Raw genomic sequence first — 25,395 nt, forward strand, 5'->3', positions numbered from 1 at the left:
CTAATAATTTGACTGTTCATATCTACAACTAAATCTCAAAATAAAATCTTTCTTAAATAGTGAATACTCATTAATGAGTATCTGGCTAGAACATGAATTGGATTTCTTTTAGTTTACAAGACATTGATCGGTATATCTACAAAGAAATTAGTAAATAAATCATCAGTAATAGTGATATCTTACCCGACTAATCTCTCACTCGACAAGATTGGTTTTCACATCATAAAAATACATAAGAGAACTCATAAAAGTAGGTTCTTTAGATTAATTTTTTTCTCTTATATATAAATATATAATTTAAAAAATAAATTTGACTTAATTATAAAACCTTTCAAAGTTTCAATTAATTAAAGCTCGGATCCTAGAATATCCAAATTCAGGTTCTAATCCATACACATGCAGATACTACAAATTCTAAAGTGAATCACATTCTTTTGGCTTATTAGGGTAGAGATTGCGGCAACTTAATCACAGGCTCATAAGCAATTAATATATAATCATGTTAGGCATGCATGTGAATCCTAATTTGTTTTGATGCAACATTCATTATTTGATTAAAAGCCTCTTTTGGATAATAATAAATTCATTTACTTACTTGTCATTAGGGCAACACAGCACAATCAAAGGCTTCATTTGAGCAATATAATGAGTTTGCCTGCATATATATAATAAGCTTCTTCTTGACTCTTTCACGTTGAAATCTAACATTCCATAGGGGAAAAATGAAAAATATGAGGTTCAATAATTTCTTAATCGTTATCTACTTCATTTCTCTAACCCTAGCTCACATTTTTCAAGCACAAAACTCCCACCAAGACTACGTCAATGCACACAATGCGATTCGTGCTCATGTGGGGGTTGGTCGGATTACTTGGAACTACTCGGTGGCCGCCTACGCTCAAAATTACGCCAATCAAAGAAGGGGAGACTGCGACTTGGATCATTCCATGGGGCCTTACGGAGAGAACTTGGCGGAAGGTTATGGTAATTTGAATGGAATGGACGCAGTGAAGATGTGGGTTAGCGAGAAGCCTAACTATGATTATGCATCAAATTCTTGTGTTGGTGACGAGTGTTTGCATTATACTCAGGTTGTTTGGCGAAAATCGACTCAACTTGGCTGTGGGAGGGTGAAGTGCCAGAATGGATGGTGGTTTGTAATTTGCAGTTATTATCCTCCAGGGAATATTGAAGGTGATCGTCCTTATTGAGGCATAGCATAATAAAATGTATGTTTTAATCGATATTGATTAGAAGTTTTAGAAGTGGCTACATCTTGTATGAAGCAGAATTTTATGTTTATGAAATAAAATAAGTTAAATTAGAAGAATATTTGTTTTTGTGAGAACGAGGAAAGGTGCAGGAGAGTGTAATTCAGTAATCAATATGGGAAAAAAGAAAAAGATGATATGCTAATTCTTTCACTCCATGACTAGCTCCATCGCTTATTCCTCAACCTGTTGCAATGGTAGGAACTATAGATCAAAATGAAAGAATCCCGTTTGTATAAATTTTTTATATTCCCACTTTCTTCATTTTCCTTTGACTAGCAAGAGAAAATTTTTAATTTTTGTTTAATTTTTTGTCTTTTTCTCTCCATGTTCTCGGTTGAAGTAAAAATTTTAAGCCAACTATATCTACAGCCAATATTTTTTATTGCAATGGATAAATTCCTAACTTTTTTAAGGCACATTGACTTAATCAAAACTGATGTCTAATGTCATTGTAAATTGGACCAGCTTTCGTGATAAATACATGGTAAATAATGTTTATCTAATTGAAATCAACAAAGAAAAATCAGTAACTTATTCTGCATAGACATGTTTTCTTCTATATGAACTTTTATGAGTCAATTATGTACAGCAAGTCCATCTATGCTCTTGACTTAAGCCTTTTTAATAAAATATTCCTACATTTATGCTCAATCTGTCCCCATAATTTATGTTCCATATTCCTAAAATTTTGTCCGCTAATTAATGAGCCATCGCTTGGGACCCAATCAAAAACAGGAAAAGTCTAAGGTTGGCTGAAGACGTCTGCTATTCCTTTCTTTAATTGCCTCATCAAAACGCAATTGACGAGTCCATGATAATGAATTTTTGGAGGTAATGATTAGTCAGCTTAAGAAAGTTACTCATGTGGACCATGATTATAGTCATAAATAAAGAATTTTAGGGTTAATTTACAAAATTATTTGGTATCTTTGTCTTATTTTCATTATGAAGAAAAGTCCTCCCCTCACATGTAGAAAATAAGACTTATTATTGCCATCTTCTGATTATGAATTTATCCCAAGATAACATTAATAAATTAAAATAAATATTAATTAGATTTCATTCTCTATAATAACCTTAAGGTCTTAAAATTTTCAATAATTCCGTAATAAAAAAAATCCAATTTTCATAAACCAGAATATATCTATATGGGATTATTGTAACGGTGTATTGTGTGAAAACTGAATCATAAAACAAGAGAAGCAAGTTAGTAGAGACCATATATATTTTGAACATAAAATGTTTTATAATATATAATTTATTTTATTTTGGAAAAATAAGCATAACACTGTTTCACGTCATTTATAAAAATCCAATCCAATGTTTATCAATTTGCTCCTCTTGGAAGTAAAACGTTGAAGTTGATTTTATCAAACGTTAAACTTTCATTGAAGGTGACATTATTAATATTTTTTTCCTTTTTACCTATTTCACTTGATCAAGCAAATGGATTCAACAATTTTCCACGCCTTCTCCCCTATAAATACCCCTCTAATCCTCTCATTTTTTTCATCAATCACTCAACAATTTTTCTTTGCATTACAAAATTCTTGCAAAACAAAATGGTTTCAATCAAAATTGCACTCTCTCTTTTGTGTCTCATGGGGTTAGCCCTCGTCTTCCCCTCCCATGCACAAAACTCCCAATAGGACTACGTCAATGCCCACAATTCAGCTCGTGCATCTGTTGGTGTTGGGCCTGTGACTTGGGACAACACAGTAGCTGCCTTTGCACAAAACTATGCTAATCAACGTATCGGTGATTGTGCTCTCGTCCACTCTGGTGGTGGTGGGAAATACGGTGAGAACCTTGCATGGAGCAGCGCTGACCTTTCGGGAACGAATGCTGTGAAAATGTGGGTCGATGAGAAGGCCGATTATGACTACAACTCTAATACTTGTGCTGCAGGCAAGGTTTGCGGCCACTACACTCAGGTAGTTTGGCGCGACTCGGTTCGCATTGGGTGCGCCAAGGTGAGGTGCAACAATGGCGGAACTTTCATCGGTTGCAACTATGCTCCCCCAGGCAATTACAATGGGCAGAAACCTTACTAATTAATTAGTGCTATCTCATTTGTCACCGAATAAGAGATGATTGAACATTTTCAATAAATAAAGCCTATTGTACTAGCAAATGAATGTTTAATTCATGAATGAACTATTATACATCTTTTGTTAAATTAACAATCGTAATTCATCTTTCTTTCTTTTTTTTTTTTTTTTTTTTTTGGATCATCGGTAATTTATAAATGAATGAAAGAATACAACCTAAAGAAGGGGATTCCCTTTAAAAGCCAAGCTCCTCGGACAAGTCCAAGGAACCAAACTACACAAAAGCAACAAAGGGGAACAAGGATATTCAATCCTTATGTACCAAAAAATTAGCCTCTAGAAGGTCTATACAAAAGAAGATCAGCAAAACCAACAACGAAAACAGGCCTTGCTTCACCAAAATAAAACCTAGAGAAAACTGAATCAGTTGCTAGAAGAACCCAGTCACCAAAATCATTATTCTTCTTCTTAATTCCAATTGCTGGAAATCCAATAAAGATTAAATTTGATGGTATTGGACAAGATGTTACAGAAGTTCATAAATATTATGAATCTGGTGAAGAGCTCTTGAGCGATGTTCTCAATTGGATTAAGGCAATTACAGTTTTTGGAAAAGGTGTAACATGGATCATCAAATGCGTGTATATGAGACGTTACGTGAAAGGAAAAAGGAAAGAAATATGATTCAATAAGATGAAAATTTTGGATAGTTTAAACTGCGAGCTACATGTCTTCCTTGACTAAGAAAGACTTGTATAAAATATAAATGACTAAGATTTATCTAATTTTATAAATAGATGATTAATAAGTTGTAAATCCGAACTCGTAGACGTGTTTCCCTAAGAGAATTCTAATGATCTCACTACATTATATAATGTAATGAAGATTTATTTATTTATTTTATTTTATTTTTATGACGGGGGTGTCCGAACCAATTTGTACGCACCTCAATACTATATTGTATTGTTCTATATATGTCTTTATTGGATTGGATGGTATGATGTATTCGGTATATCATTATTCTACGAAAAATAATCTATTTTTTAGTTATAGAATTATTCTTAATTAATTTTTAATAAATTGATTTTTAAAAAGTCCACTATTATCACAAGTCCAAATAATCAACTTACATTCATCCTTTTAGTGATGTTGTCAAACACCGATTTATCAAACTTTGATGGTCAATAGCGTACAAGTACTATCTACTTTTTACTTGCATTTCTTTTATAATTTCAAATATATAAATGAGAATTAAATACTTTTATTTTTCTAAGGAAATAAAAAAAAAATTATGGAGTTTGTATCATTTTTATGTGTAGCACAATCTAATATATCTACTCGGTATTATTTAATGTTATGTATATTGTATTAATTAATACAATACTTATAAAATAGTATAATACAATGTATAATTTATTTATTAATGGAGGTTAGTTTCATCGGTAATGAAAGTTCAGAGAATGTAGACTCGTGCTTTTCTGGCAATATATAATTTTCAACGCTTTCCATAATCAAAGTTTCAAAACGCAGCCCTGAGCTTTTGTTAATCTCCAAAGTCCAAAACAATTAGGAACTTAATTAATGAATTTCTAAATTTCATTGTACTTGTTCTGAAACATGCGATGGCTAAAGGATCTTTTAATTGTATTTATTTTTCCTTAGTGTCATATAATTGACGACGGCAGGAACCCAACAACTTCACCAATCCAACAGAATAAAATTTACTAGTATTAGATCATATATAAATAGTATTCATTCAAATGGAATCCAAAATAAATGTTTTCAGTATGTTCCATATTAGCGAAGGAGACAGTACTAAAAAAGGATTTGGTTTGATAATTGAAGGTATATATGCACAAATGAAATATACAAACTCAAAGATTGATGTAAATATATCATATTGAACTATTATCGAACTCTACCGTATTTTGATGATAGTTCAATATGATATATTAGTGTCTTAGGACTTGTTAGTTATACTTTTTGAACAATGTTATTCTGAAAAAGTGTTTTAAGTTGAGTTGAGTTGAATCAAATTAAATTGGATTTGAATATGAATTGTATTTGATAAAATATCTGAAAACTATATTAGAGTTGGATAAAATGCTGAATAGTTGTTTGGTATATTTTTTTGAAAATGTTTTCAAGACAAAATAATTGTTTGGTATATTTTCTAAAAATATTTAGATTATTTTTTTTTTATATAAGCTTTGATCAATTAGCTGCTTGTTCGGGCTACTGAACTGAAGGAGTATGAACCCTAATAAGGTCCCATGTGCCCCAAATTGAGAACCTTCAATTGTTCAACAACATTGTCAAAAATTTCTTATGTGCCTCCTGATTAAATTGATGTAATGAGATGTGGGTTTTGATTAAACTAGCCAGAGGCTAAACAAATTGCTGCATGTAATGCTTGGGTGAATTTGGAAAAGCGATGACTTGCTCAAGGCACGGAATTTTATTTAATCATGAATAAAGTTTATTTGTTTTCGGCATATGAACCCAGTTTCACATGTGGGTCAATTTTTTTGGGCCATAGGTAAACCCAATAGAATTATTATTGCCCATAAACAAACCTAATAAAATTATTACCAGTACTTTAACGTCTATTAAATACCCTACAAGTTCAAAGACCAAGTAAAGCACAATGTTATTATGATAGGTAGTCCCAAAGTTTAAACCTAAAATCTTAAGAAAGTAAGCAAACCTCATTGACCATTATGCCAACCTCTTGGGGTTAGAGATTTATACTTTTTTAACCCCTTACATTTGTTAATTTAGTTAAACACCTCCATAATAAAATTTTAAAGATTAACTAAAGCACCTTAGCCACCCAAGAGCACATTCGACAGTTGACCACCACCATTGGATGACAGCTGGCAATCACTGGAACGGCGTATGACCGGTTGGATATGGCTGATTAAGCGTCGATACGGCCGTTTTAGCCAGATCTATGGCTAGATAGTTGTGGCCGTCGTTAACAACCAAATCTCGACCAAAAAAATTTCGGCTAGATCGGCACACTACCGGTTAGATCCGACTGGTTGTGCACCGTTCCAACCATGTCAATCGGCGATGGTTGTTGGTAGGCGATGGTGATCTTGGGTGGATTAATTTTCAAATTGGAAGGAGAGAAAAATGAGAAGGAGAGATAGAAAAATGTTTTCAGTTGAATAAAGTTGGATAATCAGAAAACCAAGTCCCACCCTCTTTTCATTTTTAGACAAAAAATGTTATTTAAGTTAGATTAATTTTTAGTTTGGATTGGCCCAATAAGTAAACAAACATATCCTATTTTTTTTAATCCAAATAGGATAACAAAATAATGATCAAGAATAGTGTAACAAACAGGGGCTTAGTTCTTTAAGAATCCTTCACTAAGAACTCCAACAAAGCATGGTTATCAAAAGTCCTTGCTCAAGAATGTGTATCAGGATTTCACTCCCTTACCTTGAACTTTTTCCAAAGATCTCATATGGTGACAACTATGTGCTCAAATTTTGAGTCTAAAGAGCGGAGAATTTCTCTATTGTGCGAATATTACTCAACGTTTCTCCATTTCTCTTAAGCTGGTTAGCAACTGCTTGAACTCTTGAAAAATAACTAGAGATAGCCTTTAATTATTTCATATGGAGAGATTTGAACTCTCATTTTAAAGATTGGCCATAGTTGCATTTGAAATCTTTTCAACCCCATCATCATCAAGGGCTTGATAGGTTGCAAGGATAGTTTTCTTGTCTCTCTTTCTTGAATCCTTTAGAGTATCCCTTTGTGCTTAGGATAAGGCAGCCTCATCTTGTCTTCTGGCTCCTTGTAACCTTTCTCCACATTCTCTGATGTGTCTTACGACCTTGGGTAGTGCCTTCATCTTGATGATCCACTTATCATAATTGCTTTGGTTGAGCACTAGAACTTGGAAAGGAACCATCCCACTTGCCATCTTCAAGATTTTTATAGCTCTTATATGACTTTGTTGGAAAAGAAGCAAGTGACTGAAGAGAGAATTACAATTGCTTCCCAAATTTGGCTTGTACAAAATGGCAAGAGGTCACCTCCTTCAATAGTGCTCAAGGGAGGTTTCCACACACCAACTCCCAACCTTTTGTTTAACCCTAATAAATGAGATTTTTTCACAAGACTAATTATAGATATAAGGCCTAACTTTTTGGGCTAATACATGGGTTTATTACATGGGTTAGTATTTAGTTATAGAAATATATGGGTCCTAATAGAAAGAACCCAAAAGACTTGGGCCTTAATTTCAACAGTAGCTATAATCCCCCAGGCAACTACGTTGGGGAGAAACCTCACTAGCTAGCCAATTACACTAAGCTAGACTTTAATTTCAATTATGTATGTATTAGCAATATTAATCTGAAGGTAGCTAATAACAGGGTTCATTCAGATGAACCAATAAGTTTCTTATATGTAGACAATTAAGAATGAATGAATTAGTATGTTTTTACTAGCTTTTGTTTTATTAATAATAATTAAATGTTTTGTTTACAAAATGGTGATATATATAGATTGAATATATGGTAGCAATAATTATAATCTGAAAGATTAATAGCGGAATTGAAAAGAGAATTAAACAAAGTGAATGAATTGAGCGAGAAGAGAGAAAAATCAGTTCAATCTGTTTCTAGAGTTCTGTTATTGAAGAATTAGTAACTGATGACTTTATATAGTTTGTTACAATTGTTCATAAAAGACACCGTGTGGTGGTGACAACTTTTGTTTCTTTACAAAAACAACCCTACTCAACTTCTAATCTTTGCAGAAACAACCTTGTTTCTTATACTTATTGCCAATACCTTCCTGTAAACCAAAGCCCCTGAACTGACTCAGTTAATCTCTATTGATCAATATCTTCCCGTAAGCCAAAGCCCCTGAACTGTCTTTATTGCTATTTCCTAATCAATATCATTCCTTAAGTCAAAGTTTCTCATTTGAGGTCTTTTGAACGTGAGGACTACATATCTCTTATTGCAGAAACTTCAAACCATATCTCCTACTGCAAACTCTGATTTCTTCACAAACAAATATTTCTGCAAAATCCTACTACACAATCCCACTGCATCACAGACCATATTTCCTGCTGCAGAAACTTCAAAACCATATCTTCTACTGCAAACTCCTACTACATCACAAACAAATATTTCTGCAAAAATCCTACTGCAAAATCCCAACCATATCTCCTGCTACAGAAACTTCAAACCATATCTTCTACTACAAACTCCTACTGCATCACAAACAAATATTTCTGCAAAATCCTAATGCAAAATCCCAACCATATCTCCTGTTACAGAAACCTGCTCTAACTGATACTTCTACAAACTCCTACTGCATCACAAACTATATCTCCTGGCTACTGTGAACACTGGTTACAAGCTCAAATGTGATAGTTAGCTTCTCTCTTAGCATAATAAACCATGAACAAGAGAGGACTTTAGTTAGGATATCAGCTATCTGATATTCAGATGAAACATACTGCACATTTAACAACTTTTTTGTAACTAATTCCCTAACAAAATGTACATCAATTTCGATGTGCTTTGTTCGGGCATGAAAAACAGGATTTGAGGATAATGCCCCAGCACTCATGTTATCACACCATATGATGGGAGTGTTGTTTATATGAATGCCAAGTTCCTTGAATAAGTTCTGAATCTAGACAAGTTCAGTTGCTGTTTGACTAAGAGATCTGTATTCAGATTCTGTAGAAGATAAGAACACTATCTTTTGTTTTCTAGATGACCATTGGACCAAGTTACCTCCAAGAAAGACATTGTACCCACTGGTGGATCTCCTATCAGTTTCATCTCCAGCCCAATCAGCATCTAAAAATGCTTCTAAAGTAAAGGGTTGTTTCTTGGTAAAGAGAATACCATGTTGCAATGTTCCCTTAACATATCTGAGGATTCGTTTACATGTTGTCCAATGAGCTTCAGTGGGCTGCTACAAAAATTGGTTGGGCTTGTTTATAGCAAAAGCCAAGTCTGGTCGAGATAGTGTCAGATATTGGAGTCCACTAATGACACTTCTATACAGTATAGGTTGATCAAACACCTTACTATCCCTCTTTCCAAGTCGAAGACCAGTAGCCATGGGGGTGGAACAAGGCTTTGAGTCTGCCATTCCTACCTTTAAAAGAAGATCATGTGCATATTTGGTCTGGGGCAGCAATAAACCCGAATCATTTCTCTTTACCTCAAACCCCAGGAAGTACTGCACTGTCCCAAGAGTTTTTAGAGCAAATTTGCTATTCAAGTCAGTAACCAAACTTGATATGATCTTAGAATCATTCCCTGTTACAAGGATATCATCTACATACACTAACAAATACATTAACTTGGAATCATTTTTGTAAAAAAACAAACTCACATCTAAAACAAAATTTTCAAAACCCCAACTGATCAATGCAGATTTGAGCTTATCAAACCAAGCTCTAAGAGCTTGTTTTAGGCCATACAAGGCTTTATGAAGTTTGCAAACCTGCTCAGGATGACCCTTGGCTGTTACAGTGCCAGAATATCCTTCAGGAGGAAGCATAAAGACTGTTTCAGTTAGTTCCCCATTCAGGAATGCATTATTAACATCCAACTGCTAGATTTCCTAATTTTGGTGCACTGCATAGGATAGCATTACTCTTATTGTGGCTGCTTTAACAACAGGAGAAAATGTGTCGAAATAATTTAGACCAGGTGTTTGTTGGAAGCCTTTAGCCACCAACCTGGCCTTATACTTCTGAAGTGTCCCATCAGAGTTTAATTTTGTTCTAAACACACATTTGCATCCTACAACATTCATTTCCTCTTCATACGGAACAATCTCCCATGTGTTATTGATCATCAAAGCTTGATATTTAGAGTCCATGGCATGTTTCCATTCAGGACTTAATAATGCTTCAGTAACTGTTTTAAGTTCTGGAAGAATAGGAGTATGAGTAACTTCAGCTTGATAGGCAATGGAACCAGGATTAGGATAAGTGGCTGACTTTGACCTGGTGATCATGGGATGTGTGTTTAGAGATGAGGTAGAGGGCAATGGAAGAACTACTTCTAGTTTAATGCCAAGATGTGTGAAGTCTGATTCAAAGAAGGTTGAATCTGTATTTATAACTAATGTATTAGACTGATCCGGTTGTACTGATGATATGGGAGCAAGGTTGGATGACGCAGCAAGTTGAACAGGATCTGAATTAGGTTGTAATGGTGATATTGGAGTAGAGTTGGATGAAGCAGCAAGTTGAACAGGATCTGAATCAAGTTGTAATGGTGATATTGGAGCAAGGTTGGATGAAGCAGCAGGTTGAACAGGTTCTGGATCAGGAACACATTGGGGTGTTAAAGCAGGTTGGAAATAATGTTCAGTAGGAGCAGAGTTAGATGAAACTGCAGGTGAAGTAGATTCTGTACAATCAGGAACACTTTGAGGTAAGATCCATGAGCTACTAGAGGTGTTCAAACTAAGTTCAACTGGAGAGGTACACCTATGCAATGTGAGTGAACCAAAATCACTTTTGAAGGGAAAATCTGCCTCATTAAACTTGACTTGCTTGGCAATATACAATCTACCAGTAGAGGCCAAACACAAATATCCTTTACGGGCAAGGTTGTATCCAAGAAAAGCACACTTCTTAGTGTGATAAGAGAGTTTGTGTCTGTGATATAGCCTTAAGTAAGGATAACAACTGCAGCCAAAAACCTTCAATTCAGTGTAGTTGGGCTGCTGCTTAAACAAAACAGAATATGGTAAGGCAGATTCAAGAACTGAGGTCGATAATCTGTTTATCAGGTATGTGGCTGTGCTAAAAGCTGCCCACCAATAATTTATTGGCATACCAGCATGAGCTAGAAGGGATAACCCAAATTCTGTAATAGTCCTATGTTTCCTCTCCACTCTCCCATTTTGTTGGTGTAAATGTGGACATGGATGCCTAAATAAAATACCATTCTGCTGTAAATAACCACTAAATGATCTATATTCACCTCCCCAGTCAGTTTGTAGGCTCTTTAGTTTATAACCTAATTGTTTTTCCACAAAGCAATGAAATTGCACAAATGCTCCATAAGCTTCAGATTTGAGTTTCAAAGGATAAATCCAAGTAAACCGGCCAAAATCATCAACAAATATGATATAATACTTGAATCCTTCCCTAGAGTTGATTGGAACTGGTCCCCAAAGATCGGAATAAACTAACTCTAAAGGATCCTTGGCTCTAGAGTGAGAAATAAGGAATTGGCATTGTTGTAACTTACCAAACTGACATGCCTCACAAAAGAAACTTTTATTTCTGCTCACAGAGTGCTTTACATTCAGTTTGTCCAAAATGACATGAAGGGTTCTAACATTGGGATATCCTAACCTTGCATGCCATAACATACACAAATTTGAATTTACAAACTTATTCAGAATAGTAGTAGATTGAACATCATCAGTGGAACACTTATACCAATAGCTGTGATAGGAGCATGAGAAATTTCTGAAAACTGACAAGCAGTAAGGAGGTATGAAACTGAACTTGATGACTGATGAACCAGTGGGCTGACAGACTGTGACAATTCAAGCTGATACAATCAATCCTTAATATTTCCAATAATATTACACTCACAACCTCTTTTCATAAACTTTCTCTCATAACCTCAACGTAACAGCTCGTAATAAGTTATATCTGGGTTCCACCTAATAAATTACAATTGATCAATTGTGAACTGCTATGAGGGAAAATTTGTGAGAAGAGGTTGTGGGTGTAGTATTACTCTAATATTTATCTTGAGTAATGCTATGTGCACTAACCAATTTGTACTAATCCAAGTACTAACAGTTGAAATTTTGAAATTTTTATTTATTTTTATTTTTTATTTTTAGGGGGAACTAACGTGGCAATAAGAGAGGTCTACCACATCAGTTAGGACTTGGGTTGTATGGTTTTTGGTTAGTGCACATAGCATTATTCATTTCGAGTAATGCTATGTGCACTAACCAATTTGTATTAATCCAAGTACTAATAGTTGAAATTTTGAAAAATTTTTTTCTTTTTTTGTTTTTGGGGGGAACTAACATAGCAATAAGAGAGGTCTATCACATTAGTTAGTACTTGGGTTGTATGGTTTTTGGTTAGTGCACATAGCATTAGCCATTTCTCATACATTCAAACTTTATTGAAATGTTAGCATGATGACTAAAATACCCTTTATCAAAATGCAGATGACTTAACATATTATTAGGATATTTTTGTAAGTGACAAATAAAAAAATAAAAACTTGGAAAAGAAGCGATGCCATTCTAAATTTTAAGTCTCTCTAAAAGCCCCCCGTGTTTTCTCAATCTCTCTCGCTCTGTAAGCTCAGTAATGGATATCGATTTCAAGGAATACCAATTGAGCTGCGAACTGCGAGGCCACGAAGACGACGTAAGATCTTCATTAACTACTTTTACTTCTTTATTTATTTATTTTTTTTATTTTTATATTCACAATCTAAATATAACGATGCAATTAGTCAACCAATTCTCAGTTATCTGAATACTTTAATTTCAACTCAATCATCAAACACTCACTTGCATGTATGTGAATGTTTAATCAATCAAGTTGACTCTGGATTTTGACTTCAATTGCTCCAATTGAAGTTTTCAAGGTGATTGATAAATTTTCAGATGCATCAACAGACGCCCTATTGGATATTTTTTGAATTATATACTTTATTTTATTGGATATGTCTAAAAAATAACACGAAATGTTGCCAAATTAGCGGTTCTTTTAAATTCAAATTGTTGTAAAAAATTATGAGCTTTATGAATAATACCCGCATTGTTTTTGAAACTTTAAAACCGGAGTTATTTGATTGCGTGAATATCAGGTTTGTGGTATGTATGAAAAATTGGGAATCGCATTAGTTGAATTTCTTGTCGATCAGGATGTGTTTGTACAAACACTCAGATAATAGCTTGAGATTTGTATATTTTATTAATTGATTGAATTTGGGTATCATGAATTAGGTTCGAAGGATCTGTGTGTGTGACAATGTGGGTATAGCAACTTCATCAAGAGATAAAACTATCAGGTTCTGGTCTTTAGATGCCTCGGACAAACGAATGTATCTTTCTTCTAAATTACTGTTGGGGCATACAAGTTTTGTTGGTCCATTGGCTTGGATTTCACCAAATGAGGAATATCCGGAAGGTGGGCTTGTGTCAGGTGGGATGGACACAATGGTCTTGGTTTGGGACCTGAGAACTGGAGAGAAAGTGCGGACGTTGAAGGGTCATCAGTTGCAAGTCACTGGTATCGCATTGGATGATGAGGATATTGTGTCATCCTCTGTAGATTGGTAAGCTTACATTTCTGACGATTTGTATTTGTGTCATACAATTTTCCTTTTCTCTCTTTGGGGTCGTTTCTAGTAGTCTTAATAAACTCTTTTTTTTTCCCTATCTGTCTTATATTGATTCTGATATCACAAAATTTGGGAAGCTTTAGCAGTGTTCTGCTGGATGAAGTTCATTAACAGAAAATGTTGTGTTATGTGTTCTCTTTGCCCAAATTTAGTGGAATGCGCACTTGCCTTACTGTGCATAATAAATGTGTGTGATAATGCTGAATTGTTAAACTGCTGTTTTAATACAATACGATCTCTTTTGTTGCTGGGATTTTCTGCTGCAGTACTTTAAGGCGGTGGAGGAATGGCCAACTTGTTGAGTTCTGGGAGGCACATAATGCACCAATCCAAGCAGTTGTAAAGATGCCTTCTGGCGAGCTTGTTTCAGGTCTTGATGATTATTTTGCTATTAAAGTTTGAGTAGATATTATCCAATATGTGAATTTCTTTTTCTTATATTGTACACATTGTCTCAGGAATCTGTTTTAGTTAATCTATTAGAAAGATTATCTTTAGTGTTCAGAGATAAAGATGAAGAGATAGATATACAGAAAGGATAATAGAAGTAGGATGCGACCAGAAACTCATTAGAAAGTGAAGTAAGAACAGAAAGAGAGGAGAGAGAGCCCTAAAGCAGAGTTCTTCCCCTTATTTTGAGTTTTATTTATTCACCTCTTTTACTCTGACCACTTAGAAACCCTTTATTAGGTTTTTCAAAACTTAGAGAATAATAAAAGATCAGTCAAGATACAAAATGTTCCTATTATGATAAAATAAAAATAAAAAATTTTTAAAACTCTACTTAAAATATTTTTTAACGCAAAAGTTCTCAATATAATTTTTTTTTTTTTTTTTTTCGGTAACCGGGGTGTCTGGGCCAATTTACACGCACCTCAACTAATCCCTGAGGTCTATTAAACACTCTACAAGCCCAAAGGACCAGGTAAACAACAATATTATTGTGGTAGGTGATCCTAAGATTTGAACTCAGGAACTCAAGGGAGGGAGCAAAATTATTGCTTCAGTCGTTATCATATAGACTCTCATATGACTAAGTCAGTTTACATTAATTTAAAGGCTTGATCAATTGATGTGAATCTACACCTGTGGTCTTCTAGAAACTGCAAATATGATTGAACCTGCTTAATTGCATCCCCTGAATTTGATATGGAAGTTCTGATTAATTGCAATCTAGTATTTGAGCTAAACGATTTTGTAAGTGCATATTGGGTGTTGACTTCATGTTCTACGACATTTCAGGTTCAAGTGACACAACACTGAAACTTTGGAAAGGAAAGACATGTGTACACACTTTTACTGGGCATACAGGTTTTTCCTCCATCTCATTTACCACATCCTGATAATTCAGCTTTTATTACATGTTCATGTTTATTTGTTTCTATCTTTGAACTGTCTAGAAAGCTAGTGTGCTTCTTTTTCATATTGACTGAATGGTAGTAATTGCTCTTACCACAAGTCAGGAGTGGGAGAAGCTTCTTCTGTAGCCATATGGTTCACAATATTCTAGTGGTTTGCAAATGGAAACATTATGTTGTTACAAATTAGTGCAACAATATGCTAGCACTGCATCTGTTTCATATATTGCCACTACTATGATGTGCCTATCAAAGATCAATTCAATATGTCTTGTTGCAAGATGGCTAATATTATCTTATATGTTTACTTATGCACACATATATTCTATGAGCTTGAGGACCATCTTGACACTAGAGAATGAGGTCACTGTTTTATCTATCTTAGGTGCATTATTAACCAAAAAAGGAAAAAGAGGGTCTCAAACATTTCATTAATTTGTGCAGATACAGTTCGAGGTTTGGCAGTGATGCCTGGTGTTGGAATTCTTTCTGCTTCACATGATTGGTGAGAAGTGTTTTTATTTTAATTTTGTTATTTCCCAGAATTGATGGTTCTTGCTGGAGTATTCATTTTAATGTTCTTTACTTCATAGATTGTCTTGGTGGTGGCATAGGTAATGTAGAGAATTAGTGCGGACAAATTAAGAGAAAAGGACGGAAAAAAAAAATGCAAATCATGTGCATGATTTCCAATATAATACACTTATCTAAGAAGAGTGTAAGCAGATTTAAAATTTAAATCTTCATGGTTTTTGAGTGAGAGCATGATGCTTGAAGAAAATTGAGGGTATAAATGCTGTTCTCTTGTGAATTTGAATAATTTGAAATGTTGATTTATTTGGCAGTAGACGCTTTCCTTAGCAGTTTTCTTTAATTTGCACTTGAATTTTTCTTAACTAGCTGTTTAATGTCTTGCATATCAGTGATATTATTATAATACAGTGTTTCCTTTGCATCAGTTCCATCAGATTGTGGACACTAACTGGCCAAGTACTAATGGAGATGGTTGGCCATACTGCCATTGTCTATTCAGTTGATTATCATGCATCTGGACTAATTGTCAGTGGTAGCGAAGATCGTTTTGCAAAGATCTGGAAAGGTGATTGCTTTTGATATTCTTGCTTCTCTTGTAATATGCTCTTGTGCTGTTATGGTTCTCCTTTGTGCCATAATTGTGATCTACTTAAGCATTTTATATATTAAACATTGTTAATAGGCACCAGGTTGTTCAACATTGGTAATTGGCATCATTTTTTCTATATCCTCGAAGGCCAAACTTTTCTTGCCATAAAATCTTGCTTAGATGTATGAAAATTGTTATTTTTTACACGGAGAATCATGTCTTGTTGCAGATGGAATCTGTATTCAGAGCATAGAGCACCCTGGTTGTGTTTGGGATGCCAAATTTTTGGAAAATGGGGATTTTGTGACAGCATGTTCTGATGGAGTTACACGAGTTTGGACAGTACATCCTGATAAGGTTGCAGATTCACTAGAACTTGAGGCTTATGCTTCAGAAATTTCTCAATACAAGCGCAGCAGGTATTATCATCTATCAGTGGCCATAATACCTTAATACGGGCATCATTCAATTTGAAGATTGATGATTAACTACTTGTGATCATCCTTAAGTAATAATCTATAACGTATTTGATATTGTCTGTTCGGACACTTTTTTTTTTAACAATGTAAAGTGTTTTCATTTGGAGGATCACTACCTTTTTGTCTTACAGTAAATTATCTACATATATTTGAATGCAGATATATCTCTCTTTCATCTAATCTATTGTTGAGCTTTTGTGACTATTGGCAAGTGATTGCCAGTTGGATCAACTTAAGAATTGGAAACTGGTTTCCAGCTGCTTTGCCTGATACACGTATTTTGCCTTTCTGTTTGTATTAGGAAGAGGGTTGGTGGATTGAAATTGGAAGAATTACCCGGGCTTGAAGCGTTGCAGATTCCAGGTCTGCTTTTAAGTGGCTCTAAATCATTTAACTCAGTGTTAACATTATTCAATTGATTATTTTGGTCTTAAATGATGCTTCAGTTGCTTGATGGATATCCATCTCATATTGGATTATTAAATTGGAAAGATCTTTCTCTTTCTTTCAGTTAGAAACCTTTCTTCTTTTTCCAATAAAAGAAAATGTAAATATACTTGCATATGTTGTAATAGTATCAATATGATTTTTCAATGCAAGCTAAAGTTTTCTGGTGTGATGGTAAATCTAGAAAACAAGACATGACAATTATCGTGAGTAGTAGAGAACGGTATCTTTAGATGTATATATTCTGATTAATCAATGTCTGCGAAGTTCAGTTAGCGAAGTTTGAGAATATTATCTTGTTAAAATTGTTGCAAGATGTTGTTATGCATTGTTCAGTATATGTTTTTATCAGGAACCAGTAATGGCCAGACGAAAATTGTCAGAGAAGGGGACAATGGTGTAGCATACTCGTGGAATAGAAGAGAACAGAAATGGGATAAAGTAATCTCCATTTTCATCTAGTCTGTTTTATCTATTTTCATCATCATATTATTCTTTATGTGACTTCTTTCACTGTTCAATTCTTTTTTCTCTCTCATTATTTGTACTTTTACATATTGAGTTTCTTTTCCTTTTTAAATGCTGCATATTGCTATTGCTTTCTTGGTAGTGATGTTTATAATTGGTTATTACTTCAACTTTTAGATTGGCGAGGTTGTTGATGGACCAGATGAAGGCATGAACCGGCCTATTCATGATGGAACTCAATATGATTACGGTTATTATTTTACTTTTCTTGGAAGCTTCTTGTTTTAATTTTAATTTTTGTTTTTTATATATTTTTAATTGTAAATCATGTTCTTTTTGTTACAGTTTTTGATGTTGATATTGGAGATGGGGAGCCTATCCGTAAGTTGCCTTACAACCGCTCAGGTATGTTTGTTGTTCTTAGTCTTATATTCCATTTATTTATTTGATAGCCATTACATATTCATTCATCTCTCCTCACCCCAAAGTTAGTGGGCATGGATCTTTTGTTGTTACCCCAAGAACCTATTTCTCTTCTTGTCCTAAGCTTGTCAGTCTTTCCGGTCCATATTATTATGCTGCTTTTCAGAAAACTGATCTACTGGAAATTGGTTTGAAACAAAGTTTTCCTTTGCAATTGCTATTGATACAAAGTACTTTTGTTTAGAATTTGAGACATGGGACAATTAGGATTTTGTATGACAAATTTTTATTTATGCTAGAAGTAGTCTTGGATTCGCGCTATAACATTGCTTTTTTTAATTATTTCAGGATTTAGTGTTTGATTTATATTTCAGATGTTATATAATATGATGGTAGCTTGCTTCATTACTAGTGAAAATTCAGATTTTGATTTTCCTCTGACCATGGTTGCTGAGTTTCCTCAGAGATTTGGCACATCTGGTGTTGAGTTTCTATTTTTCATTCTGCTGGCCTGATTTTCGTTCTTGTTCAAATCTAATTGTGCTCTATATTTCCACTCCATGACATCTCTCCTCTTGTATGTGGTTATGTTTGTTTATTTGTTTAGGGTTCTGACTTTGGTGATGTTATTCTAGTTTTTGGCTTGCATTAAGTAAACAATCTCTACATAGCACTTTATGTTATCATCCTACTTTCCTTTTAATATTTTCTGTTTTAAGTATGGTTCTGGATCTTCAAGCACCCTTTGCCCATCCCTTACAAAATACTCTATATTGGAGTGTTGTGATTTAATATATTGCTTACTGAAATGAATTATGTATGTCTTTGTTAATCAAATAAATAATTATTGAATTTCCAGATAATCCTTATGATACTGCTGATAAGTGGCTTCTCAAGGAGAACCTCCCTCTTTCCTACCGACAGCAAATTGTAGAGTTTATACTGCAAAATACTGGCCAAAAGGACTTCAATATCAATCCATCATTTCGTGATCCTTACACTGGCTGTAAGTAAATTGGGGATTTGGTTCCTTGAATGAACTTTGGAGGTTATAGTCATTTGCTGCATTTTCAGTTGGTTAATATGGATTTGTTTGTCATTCCAGCAAGTGCTTATGTACCTGGACAACCTTCTAGTATGTCTGGTATGTATGTATGTATATGGAAAAAGAAAATTCTACTTTTTTTCATTATGCATTGGATGCTATTATTAGTTTTCTTCATATCTCTAACATTACTCTCCTTTATGAGCTCTAATATAGTTCATGATATTTTATATGTTACAGCTATGCCAGCAAAACCTACCTTCAAGCATATCCCAAAGGTATTTTCCCACAGCTTTTTATCAACAAGATCTGTGATTTGTCAGTCAAAGGTCTGGGATGCATGTTTTGGTATGAATTTTCGTGACAGGTTTCCTTATATCTTATGGTTAGCAAAGCTTGTATTAAAAAGCATTTGAGGGATTATTACTATGTCCATGTATCCTTTATATGTATAATCAATAAATCTTCAACCCAGAAACATTTGACTTACTAAATATGATTCCTCATACAATTGGAAGGTGCAAGCCCCCCTTGTGATAAACCATAGGTTTTCTCTATAGCTATTATTCTTTGTATATAACAAGCTCATTATGTGTGAATCTAATTGCACTATGAGATGATTGCATACACTTTTCTTACTGTTTTGTCGTTAAATCCTGAAATACAACATGTTTTCTATGTGTATGTGTCAGTGTATCTGCATGTATGCTGTATTGAAAGTTGTGTGTGTTCTTTAGCCAGATCAACATAGTTGAAATCTAGGTTTAGATGAGTTTTGTTGATGAGGTTAAAGGTTCTCACCCCTGTATCTAACAGAAGTTCTGTTAGTCACAGATCCATTTTAGCATTTGTTATCCAGATGCAAATCTCAGTTATTTGCTCATTCGATTTGAGGATTGGATTTTATTGGAATCACTTGTGTTGATATATTTTATGTCCATATCTATCAACTTATTTGGGTATCCAGGTTTGTCTATTCTCTCTTCTTCTATTCATATTTAATCTTTGGTTCTCCAGAAAGGAATGCTTGTTTTTGATGCTGCTCAGTTTGATGGGATCCTTAAAAAGATTACCGAGTTCAACAATACTTTATTAACTGATGTGGTAGGTTCTTTGTATATTTGAAATTTTCTTTCAAGTTTACTTTTCCATTTTGTATCTTTTTTCATGAGTTTTCTGTTTTTGTCATTGTTGTTCTCTTTTCTTTTTCTTTTTATTTTCCTGTAAAATGATCTGATTGACAATCTTTTGAAGGAAAAAAAGAACTTGTCCCTGACAGAGCTCGAGATGTCCCGACTAGTGGCTATTGTTAAAATTTTGAAGGACACATCACACTACCATTCTAGTAGTTTTGCTGATGTTGACATTTCTTTGTTGCTGAAGTTGCTAAAAACATGGCCAGTGGAAATGATATTTCCAGGTCAGTGTATTAAAATTTAAAGTTATTAGTCGGTGCTTCTTCAGATGAGTTTTTTACTGTGTTACTGACTTCATGATGCAGTCAGTCTGTTCCAGCTTCATATTTTTTGGAGTATAAAGTGACTTTTCTAAGCTTGTTGCCTGTCAATACAGTCTGATCTGTTTTGTTTTTTAGGCATTAATTTTGGTCCCTCTGTTAAATTTGTGCCTTCTACCTGTGCAGTTATTGATATTCTAAGAGTGACTGTCCTGCATCCTGATGGGGCAAGGGTACTTCTCAAGTGTGTTGAAAATCCAAATGGTATTGAACCTAGTGATTTACCTCATAATTCGTTTGCCTTTACTCTGAAAATTGATTTTGTTTGTAATTTTATGAAACATTTTAGTTATGTAATATATGTGCTAGTATATTTACTCTTAAAACTATTTATCTCTAACCAGATGTGCTAATTGAAATGATTAACAAAGTCGCCGCAACTCCTGCACTTCCTGCAAATCTTTTAACCAGCATCCGTGCTGTGACTAATCTGTTCAGGAATTCGTCCTACTACAACTGGCTACAAAAGCATCGCAGTGAGGTATGCATCCCTTTTCTATTAGTATGTTTGGAGTTTATATTATATCTACAAAGGTGGTAATGATTGCTTCTGAGTTTGACTTGTAGAGGTCTTGAGAGACTAGAGAAATTATATAACTCAGCCAAAAAAAAAAAAAAAAAAATGTCTTCAAAATACTTATATCATAAATAATTTTCACTGTAGGGACTGTACGTCTTTTCATTCTGAGCAGGTCTTCCATTCAGATTTTGGGTTTCAGTTTAACTTGTTCTGATACAACTGATCTCTATTTAGTTTTTGTTTTTGTTTTTTAATCATGCAGATTCTTGATGCATTTTCAAGCTGCTCTTCATCTCCCAATAAGAATTTGCAGTTGTCTTATTCCACTTTGATACTCAAGTAAGCATTCTCTTTGAGATATACCCATCTTTTCTGAATATTTTCGTTCTTATAATTTCATTAATTGATCCCATTGGTTTTTCACGTGTTATTAGCTTACCATGGTCTACACTGTTGTTTCTATACCTCACAGTTATGCAGTGCTGTTAATTGAAAAGAAAGATCAAGAAGGTCAATCTCATGTTCTTTCAGCAGCTCTTGTGGCAAGTCTTATTCTCTTATTATATTTCCCTTTATATTTCCGAATGCATGTTTTTTCAACTTTATTTTCTGATTTAATCCTTCTTCCCAAATTTTTTGATCAAGAGCATGGAGATGCAATTTCACTTCCCATTTTAAGTTGAAACTATACATTTTCAACAGTAGGGTTTCAGAGATTGGATTTCATTAACTTTGCTCCTCACCTTTTTTACCCTCAGATTGCTGAAGAGGAGAACATAGAAGTTGATTCGAAATTCCGGGCTTTAGTTGCCATTGGATCGCTAGTATGTTCCTGTAACTTATATTTATATATGAGCTCAACAGTGATGGCCACTTTAAAAAATAAACTATATTAAGTTGTTTATAAAATGTATTTGGATTGGGTTCCTCTTGATTATATCTATGGAGAACTGCGTATTATATTGATTAGTAATGTTTTTCCTGTAATTCCTAAAATAGATGCTCGAAGGTCTCGTGAAAAGAATAGCACTGGACTTCGATGTTGGAAATATTGCCAAAGTCGCAAAGGCTTCTAAAGAATCGAAGATCGCTGAAGTTGGAGCTGACATTGAACTATTAACCAAACAGAGTTGAATCTGTTAGTCATGGTGGACAATTCTTTTTCTCAGCCTCAGGTAACTCATTAAAATGCATGCCTGAACAAAACATACTTACCTTGGAGCCTAATCGAAACTACAGACTTTATATGTAACACCGCCTTTCTTTTTTTCCCGTTTTGCAGGATCGGAAACTGATCCGAGTCCAGCACAGATTGTTGAGATGGAGACCGGTAAGTGGTGGCTGAGTTTGATCAGATACTAGTGTCTTTATTTCAGCANTTGGAAATATTGCCAAAGTCGCAAAGGCTTCTAAAGAATCGAAGATCGCTGAAGTTGGAGCTGACATTGAACTAATAACAAAACAGAGTTGATTCAGTTAGTCATGGTGGACAATTCTTTTTCTCAGCCTCAGGTAACTCATTAAAATGCATGCTTGAACAAAACATACTTACCTTGGAGCCTAATCGAAACTATAGACTTTATATTTAACACCGCCTTTCTGTTTTTCCCGTTTTGCAGGATCGGAAACTGATCCGAGTCCAGCACAGATTGTTGAGATGGAGATCGGTACGTGGTGGCTGAGTTTGATCAGATACTAGTGTCTTTATTTCAGCAGGATATACAAAGGACACAATGCGTTGCATGAAGGATTAATGAATAGAGGAATAGCGTGCCTGGTATACGACTGTAACACCGCGATTAGGACCTTTTTTATTTAGATTTTAGACCCAGATTCATTTATCGCCTCGTTTTATAGGATTCAATTTTTTACCAACTTTGATTTAGATTTAAAGAAATTGAAAATGGATCTTAGGATCGGGTTGGCACACTATTACTATCTTATCCTAAATACTAAAAAAATGCATTTGTTTTAATATTCTCAAAATCTAATCATATTCTATTAAACTCAAAATATGTAGATTATTTTTAACTTCGTAGGTTTGTTAATTTAATTAAACACTCCCGGTAATAAAAATTTATAAATTGATAAAAACACTCACATCCACTCACATATTGTTGGTAGTCAGCTATCATTATCAAAATGTGGTCGAAATTTGTTGTAATGGTGCATGACAGGTTGGATTTGATCGGTCGTGCGTTGATCTAACATTTTCTAGATGTTAGATCTATGGTCAAAGGTGTGGCCGTTGATGGCTAGATCTAGTCAGATATGGTCGTTCGACGACGACCATATCTTGGCTATTATTGACGATCAAACGACGGCCATATTTGTGACTGTAGATCTGGCTTTTCACAGCCAGATCCACAGTGGATCCAGTCGAAAAATGTCAGATCAGCACATGACCAGCTAGATTTAGTTGGTCGTGTGCAATTCTGATAGATTTTGGTCACCTTCTAGTGGTGGCGGTGGATTGTTGGTAATATGTGAGTGAGTGAGGGTGTTTTTATTAATTTATAAATTATTATTATTGAAGTGTTTAGTTAAATTAACAAACTTATAAAATTAAAATAATCTAAATATTTTTAGAAAATGTTATTAAAAAATATTAAAAAAAAAAAAACTTATTAAAATCCTATCATATTTTCCAAAAATATTAAATAGCGTAGAATGGTATTCTAAATAACCTATCCAAAGTTTTCATTATATGTAGAGCGTAGAAAAGAAACAAAATTTTACTTCCATTTGGCATAGAACCTGTTATCACTCCACAGCAACATTCTATTCAACTTAATATGAACATTTCTCTGCTTCAAATGCCAATGTCTTGGAGCAATTCTTTCCCCCAAACTAAAGGCAAAATACTGAGGAAACTCCTTCAACTCCTCCAAACTCCTCCCCATCTCCTCCACCAAAAACTCAAACTTAACCCTCAAGTTATCCTCAATATCATACCCAAAAATGGCCGGCATTCTCCTGCAAAATTCCGCCGCCTCTCCATGACTCATCCCTGTGCTTTTCAAGAACTTCAACGTCTTCCGTAACTTCTCCACTCTTGTGTTCAAAAGATGTGCATTCAGTTTACTGGCCACATTCAGTTTCTTCACCCCAACTTGCCTTAGATAGTTGAGAGTTGGCTGTAGACAATATTCCACGTCTGAAAGAAGAATGTAAGGGCAGTTCACTATCAATCCGCGCCTTTCTGGAACCGTAGCTTGTAAGTTTGAGATCAAGAATTCGAAAACAGGTTCGATCTCAGAAGGGTCGAAGTTGATGGTGAAAAGCTGAGGGCATAAGTATGCTATACGCGACAAGTCGGTATCGAGAATGCCTTTGGATTTGAGGAAGTGTATGATTGAAAAGAGGTGTGTGACAACATCTGGAGAAGGAAGCTTGTGAGGCTTTGTGTTGGGATCAATCACGCCTATGGCTTTGAGGTACCGGAGATTTTCGCGGTGCGAGGTTCTGAATTTCAGGTACAGAGAAGGGTTTTGATACGAGGAAGATGAAGAGAAAGAGTTCAGATTTGAGGTATTGGAGTAAGAGCAGGAGACTGTAGGAAGATGAAGAGAGAAAAGCATTGCTGAAGTGGTTTTGTGTGGTCGTTATTTAGATAGTCTTTGGAAGATAAATAGGATTGTAAGAAGTTCACCAATAGGACGCATTTGTTAGTTTCTTTAACCTTTGGATCTAAAATAATTACGGAAAACCTTGAGGACTTGGAATATCCACAGAGCTACGACTATTCAACGACTTCTCGTCCAAAGAGTTAGAATTCAGCAGACAAGACAACACGTCTTCTATGTTTTGGACGACATGTCGTCTATAATTTGATCAATTAAAGTCTTCTTTAGTATCATAAATTATTACGCATGTTCTAAGTTTAAGGTATTCATGAAACACCCTCAAATTGTGAAATTTAATCAAAGAGCACCCCTCCTGCTGATATTATTTATTTTTTCTGTGATATAATCCCAAGAGATTGGTCTGATGGTCAAGAAGGTTTACTCCCTTCATTGACTTCTTGGATTCAAACCTAGGGTCACCTACCACATTTGTGGTTTACCTAAAACATTAGGTTTGTAAGGTGTTCAATGGGCTTCAAAGATTAGTTGAGGTGTGCGTAAACTAGCCCAGATACTTCGGTTATCAAAAAAAAGAAAAAAAAAAACTTGTATGATGTGATTCTTTTATCCATTTTCTTTTTATTTATTTTTTTTTTTTATGTGATCAATTATACTTAATAATGAGGATATCTAGATTCTAAAATTAATAAATTTGTAAAAATATTTTA

The 25,395-nt window shown here is 34.5% G+C and overlaps 5 protein-coding genes across 7 annotated transcripts; 3 read left to right on the plus strand and 2 right to left on the minus strand.

The window, feature by feature from the left end:
- The first annotated feature begins 712 nt into the window (after positions 1-712).
- LOC116145468 (basic form of pathogenesis-related protein 1-like) lies at positions 713-1,211 on the plus strand. Its single transcript, XM_031430923.1, has one exon. The coding sequence runs from the start codon at positions 723-725 to the stop codon at positions 1,209-1,211; it is 489 nt and encodes a 162-aa protein (XP_031286783.1). The 5' UTR covers positions 713-722.
- Positions 1,212-2,773: 1,562 nt separating this feature from the next.
- LOC116145336 (pathogenesis-related protein PR-1 type-like) lies at positions 2,774-3,457 on the plus strand. Its single transcript, XM_031430783.1, is given in 1 exon segment — positions 2,774-3,457. A coding segment is annotated over 1 exon segment (492 nt). The 5' UTR covers positions 2,774-2,836; the 3' UTR covers positions 3,329-3,457.
- A 4,865-nt stretch (positions 3,458-8,322) lies between these two features.
- Positions 8,323-9,673, minus strand: LOC116145408 (uncharacterized mitochondrial protein AtMg00810-like). Its single transcript, XM_031430871.1, has 3 exons — positions 9,375-9,673; positions 9,100-9,239; positions 8,323-8,462 (listed from the first exon to the last, which is right to left on the minus strand). The coding sequence occupies exons 1-3, from the start codon at positions 9,671-9,673 to the stop codon at positions 8,323-8,325; spliced, it is 579 nt and encodes a 192-aa protein (XP_031286731.1).
- Positions 9,674-12,605: 2,932 nt separating this feature from the next.
- On the plus strand, positions 12,606-23,078 carry LOC116145390 (phospholipase A-2-activating protein). Of its 3 annotated transcripts, none has more exons than XM_031430856.1 (24): positions 12,606-12,740; positions 13,325-13,656; positions 13,989-14,092; positions 14,965-15,033; positions 15,525-15,585; positions 16,040-16,179; positions 16,433-16,622; positions 16,984-17,045; positions 17,482-17,570; positions 17,775-17,847; positions 17,943-18,002; positions 18,880-19,026; positions 19,126-19,164; positions 19,306-19,343; positions 20,083-20,169; positions 20,320-20,485; positions 20,708-20,785; positions 20,926-21,062; positions 21,364-21,440; positions 21,574-21,643; positions 21,860-21,925; positions 22,101-22,187; positions 22,525-22,613; positions 22,721-23,078. In XM_031430856.1, the coding sequence occupies exons 1-23, from the start codon at positions 12,681-12,683 to the stop codon at positions 22,570-22,572; spliced, it is 2,280 nt and encodes a 759-aa protein (XP_031286716.1). In that variant the 5' UTR covers positions 12,606-12,680; the 3' UTR covers positions 22,573-22,613; positions 22,721-23,078. The 3 variants fall into 3 exon arrangements, with proteins under 3 accessions (XP_031286716.1, XP_031286718.1, XP_031286717.1); XM_031430858.1 differs by having other exon boundaries at positions 12,681-12,740; positions 20,329-20,485; XM_031430857.1 differs by lacking the exons at positions 22,525-22,613; positions 22,721-23,078 and having other exon boundaries at positions 12,681-12,740; positions 22,101-22,250.
- Positions 23,079-23,755: 677 nt separating this feature from the next.
- On the minus strand, positions 23,756-24,694 carry LOC116145402 (transcription termination factor MTEF1, chloroplastic). The gene has a single exon (XM_031430867.1). The coding sequence runs from the start codon at positions 24,680-24,682 to the stop codon at positions 23,837-23,839; it is 846 nt and encodes a 281-aa protein (XP_031286727.1). The 5' UTR covers positions 24,683-24,694; the 3' UTR covers positions 23,756-23,836.
- Positions 24,695-25,395: the final 701 nt, after the last annotated feature.

The sequence above is a fragment of the Pistacia vera genome, unplaced genomic scaffold, assembly GCF_008641045.1.
Source record: "Pistacia vera cultivar Batoury unplaced genomic scaffold, PisVer_v2 Contig461, whole genome shotgun sequence".
Classification (NCBI taxonomy): domain Eukaryota; kingdom Viridiplantae; phylum Streptophyta; class Magnoliopsida; order Sapindales; family Anacardiaceae; genus Pistacia; species Pistacia vera.

Excerpts from the sequence above, each read along its gene's own strand:
- LOC116145468 (XM_031430923.1), top strand. The coding sequence starts at position 723 with ATGAAAAATATGAGGTTCAATAATTTCTTAATCGTTATCTACTTCATT.
- LOC116145408 (XM_031430871.1), bottom strand. The coding sequence starts at position 9,673 with ATGTATTTGTTAGTGTATGTAGATGATATCCTTGTAACAGGGAATGAT. Across the intron at positions 9,240-9,374 it reads GTGTTTGATCAACCTATACT|ATATGTTAAGGGAACATTGC; the intron begins GTATAGAAGTGT and ends ACGAATCCTCAG. Across the intron at positions 8,463-9,099 it reads GTACAATGTCTTTCTTGGAG|GAGTTTGCAGTAGAAGATAT; the intron begins GTAACTTGGTCC and ends GTGATGTAGTAG.
- LOC116145390 (XM_031430856.1), top strand. The coding sequence starts at position 12,681 with ATGGATATCGATTTCAAGGAATACCAATTGAGCTGCGAACTGCGAGGC. Across the intron at positions 15,586-16,039 it reads CTTTCTGCTTCACATGATTG|TTCCATCAGATTGTGGACAC; the intron begins GTGAGAAGTGTT and ends CCTTTGCATCAG. Across the intron at positions 22,188-22,524 it reads AGGCTTCTAAAGAATCGAAG|ATCGCTGAAGTTGGAGCTGA; the intron begins ATCGCTGAAGTT and ends AAAGAATCGAAG.
- LOC116145402 (XM_031430867.1), bottom strand. The coding sequence starts at position 24,682 with ATGCTTTTCTCTCTTCATCTTCCTACAGTCTCCTGCTCTTACTCCAAT.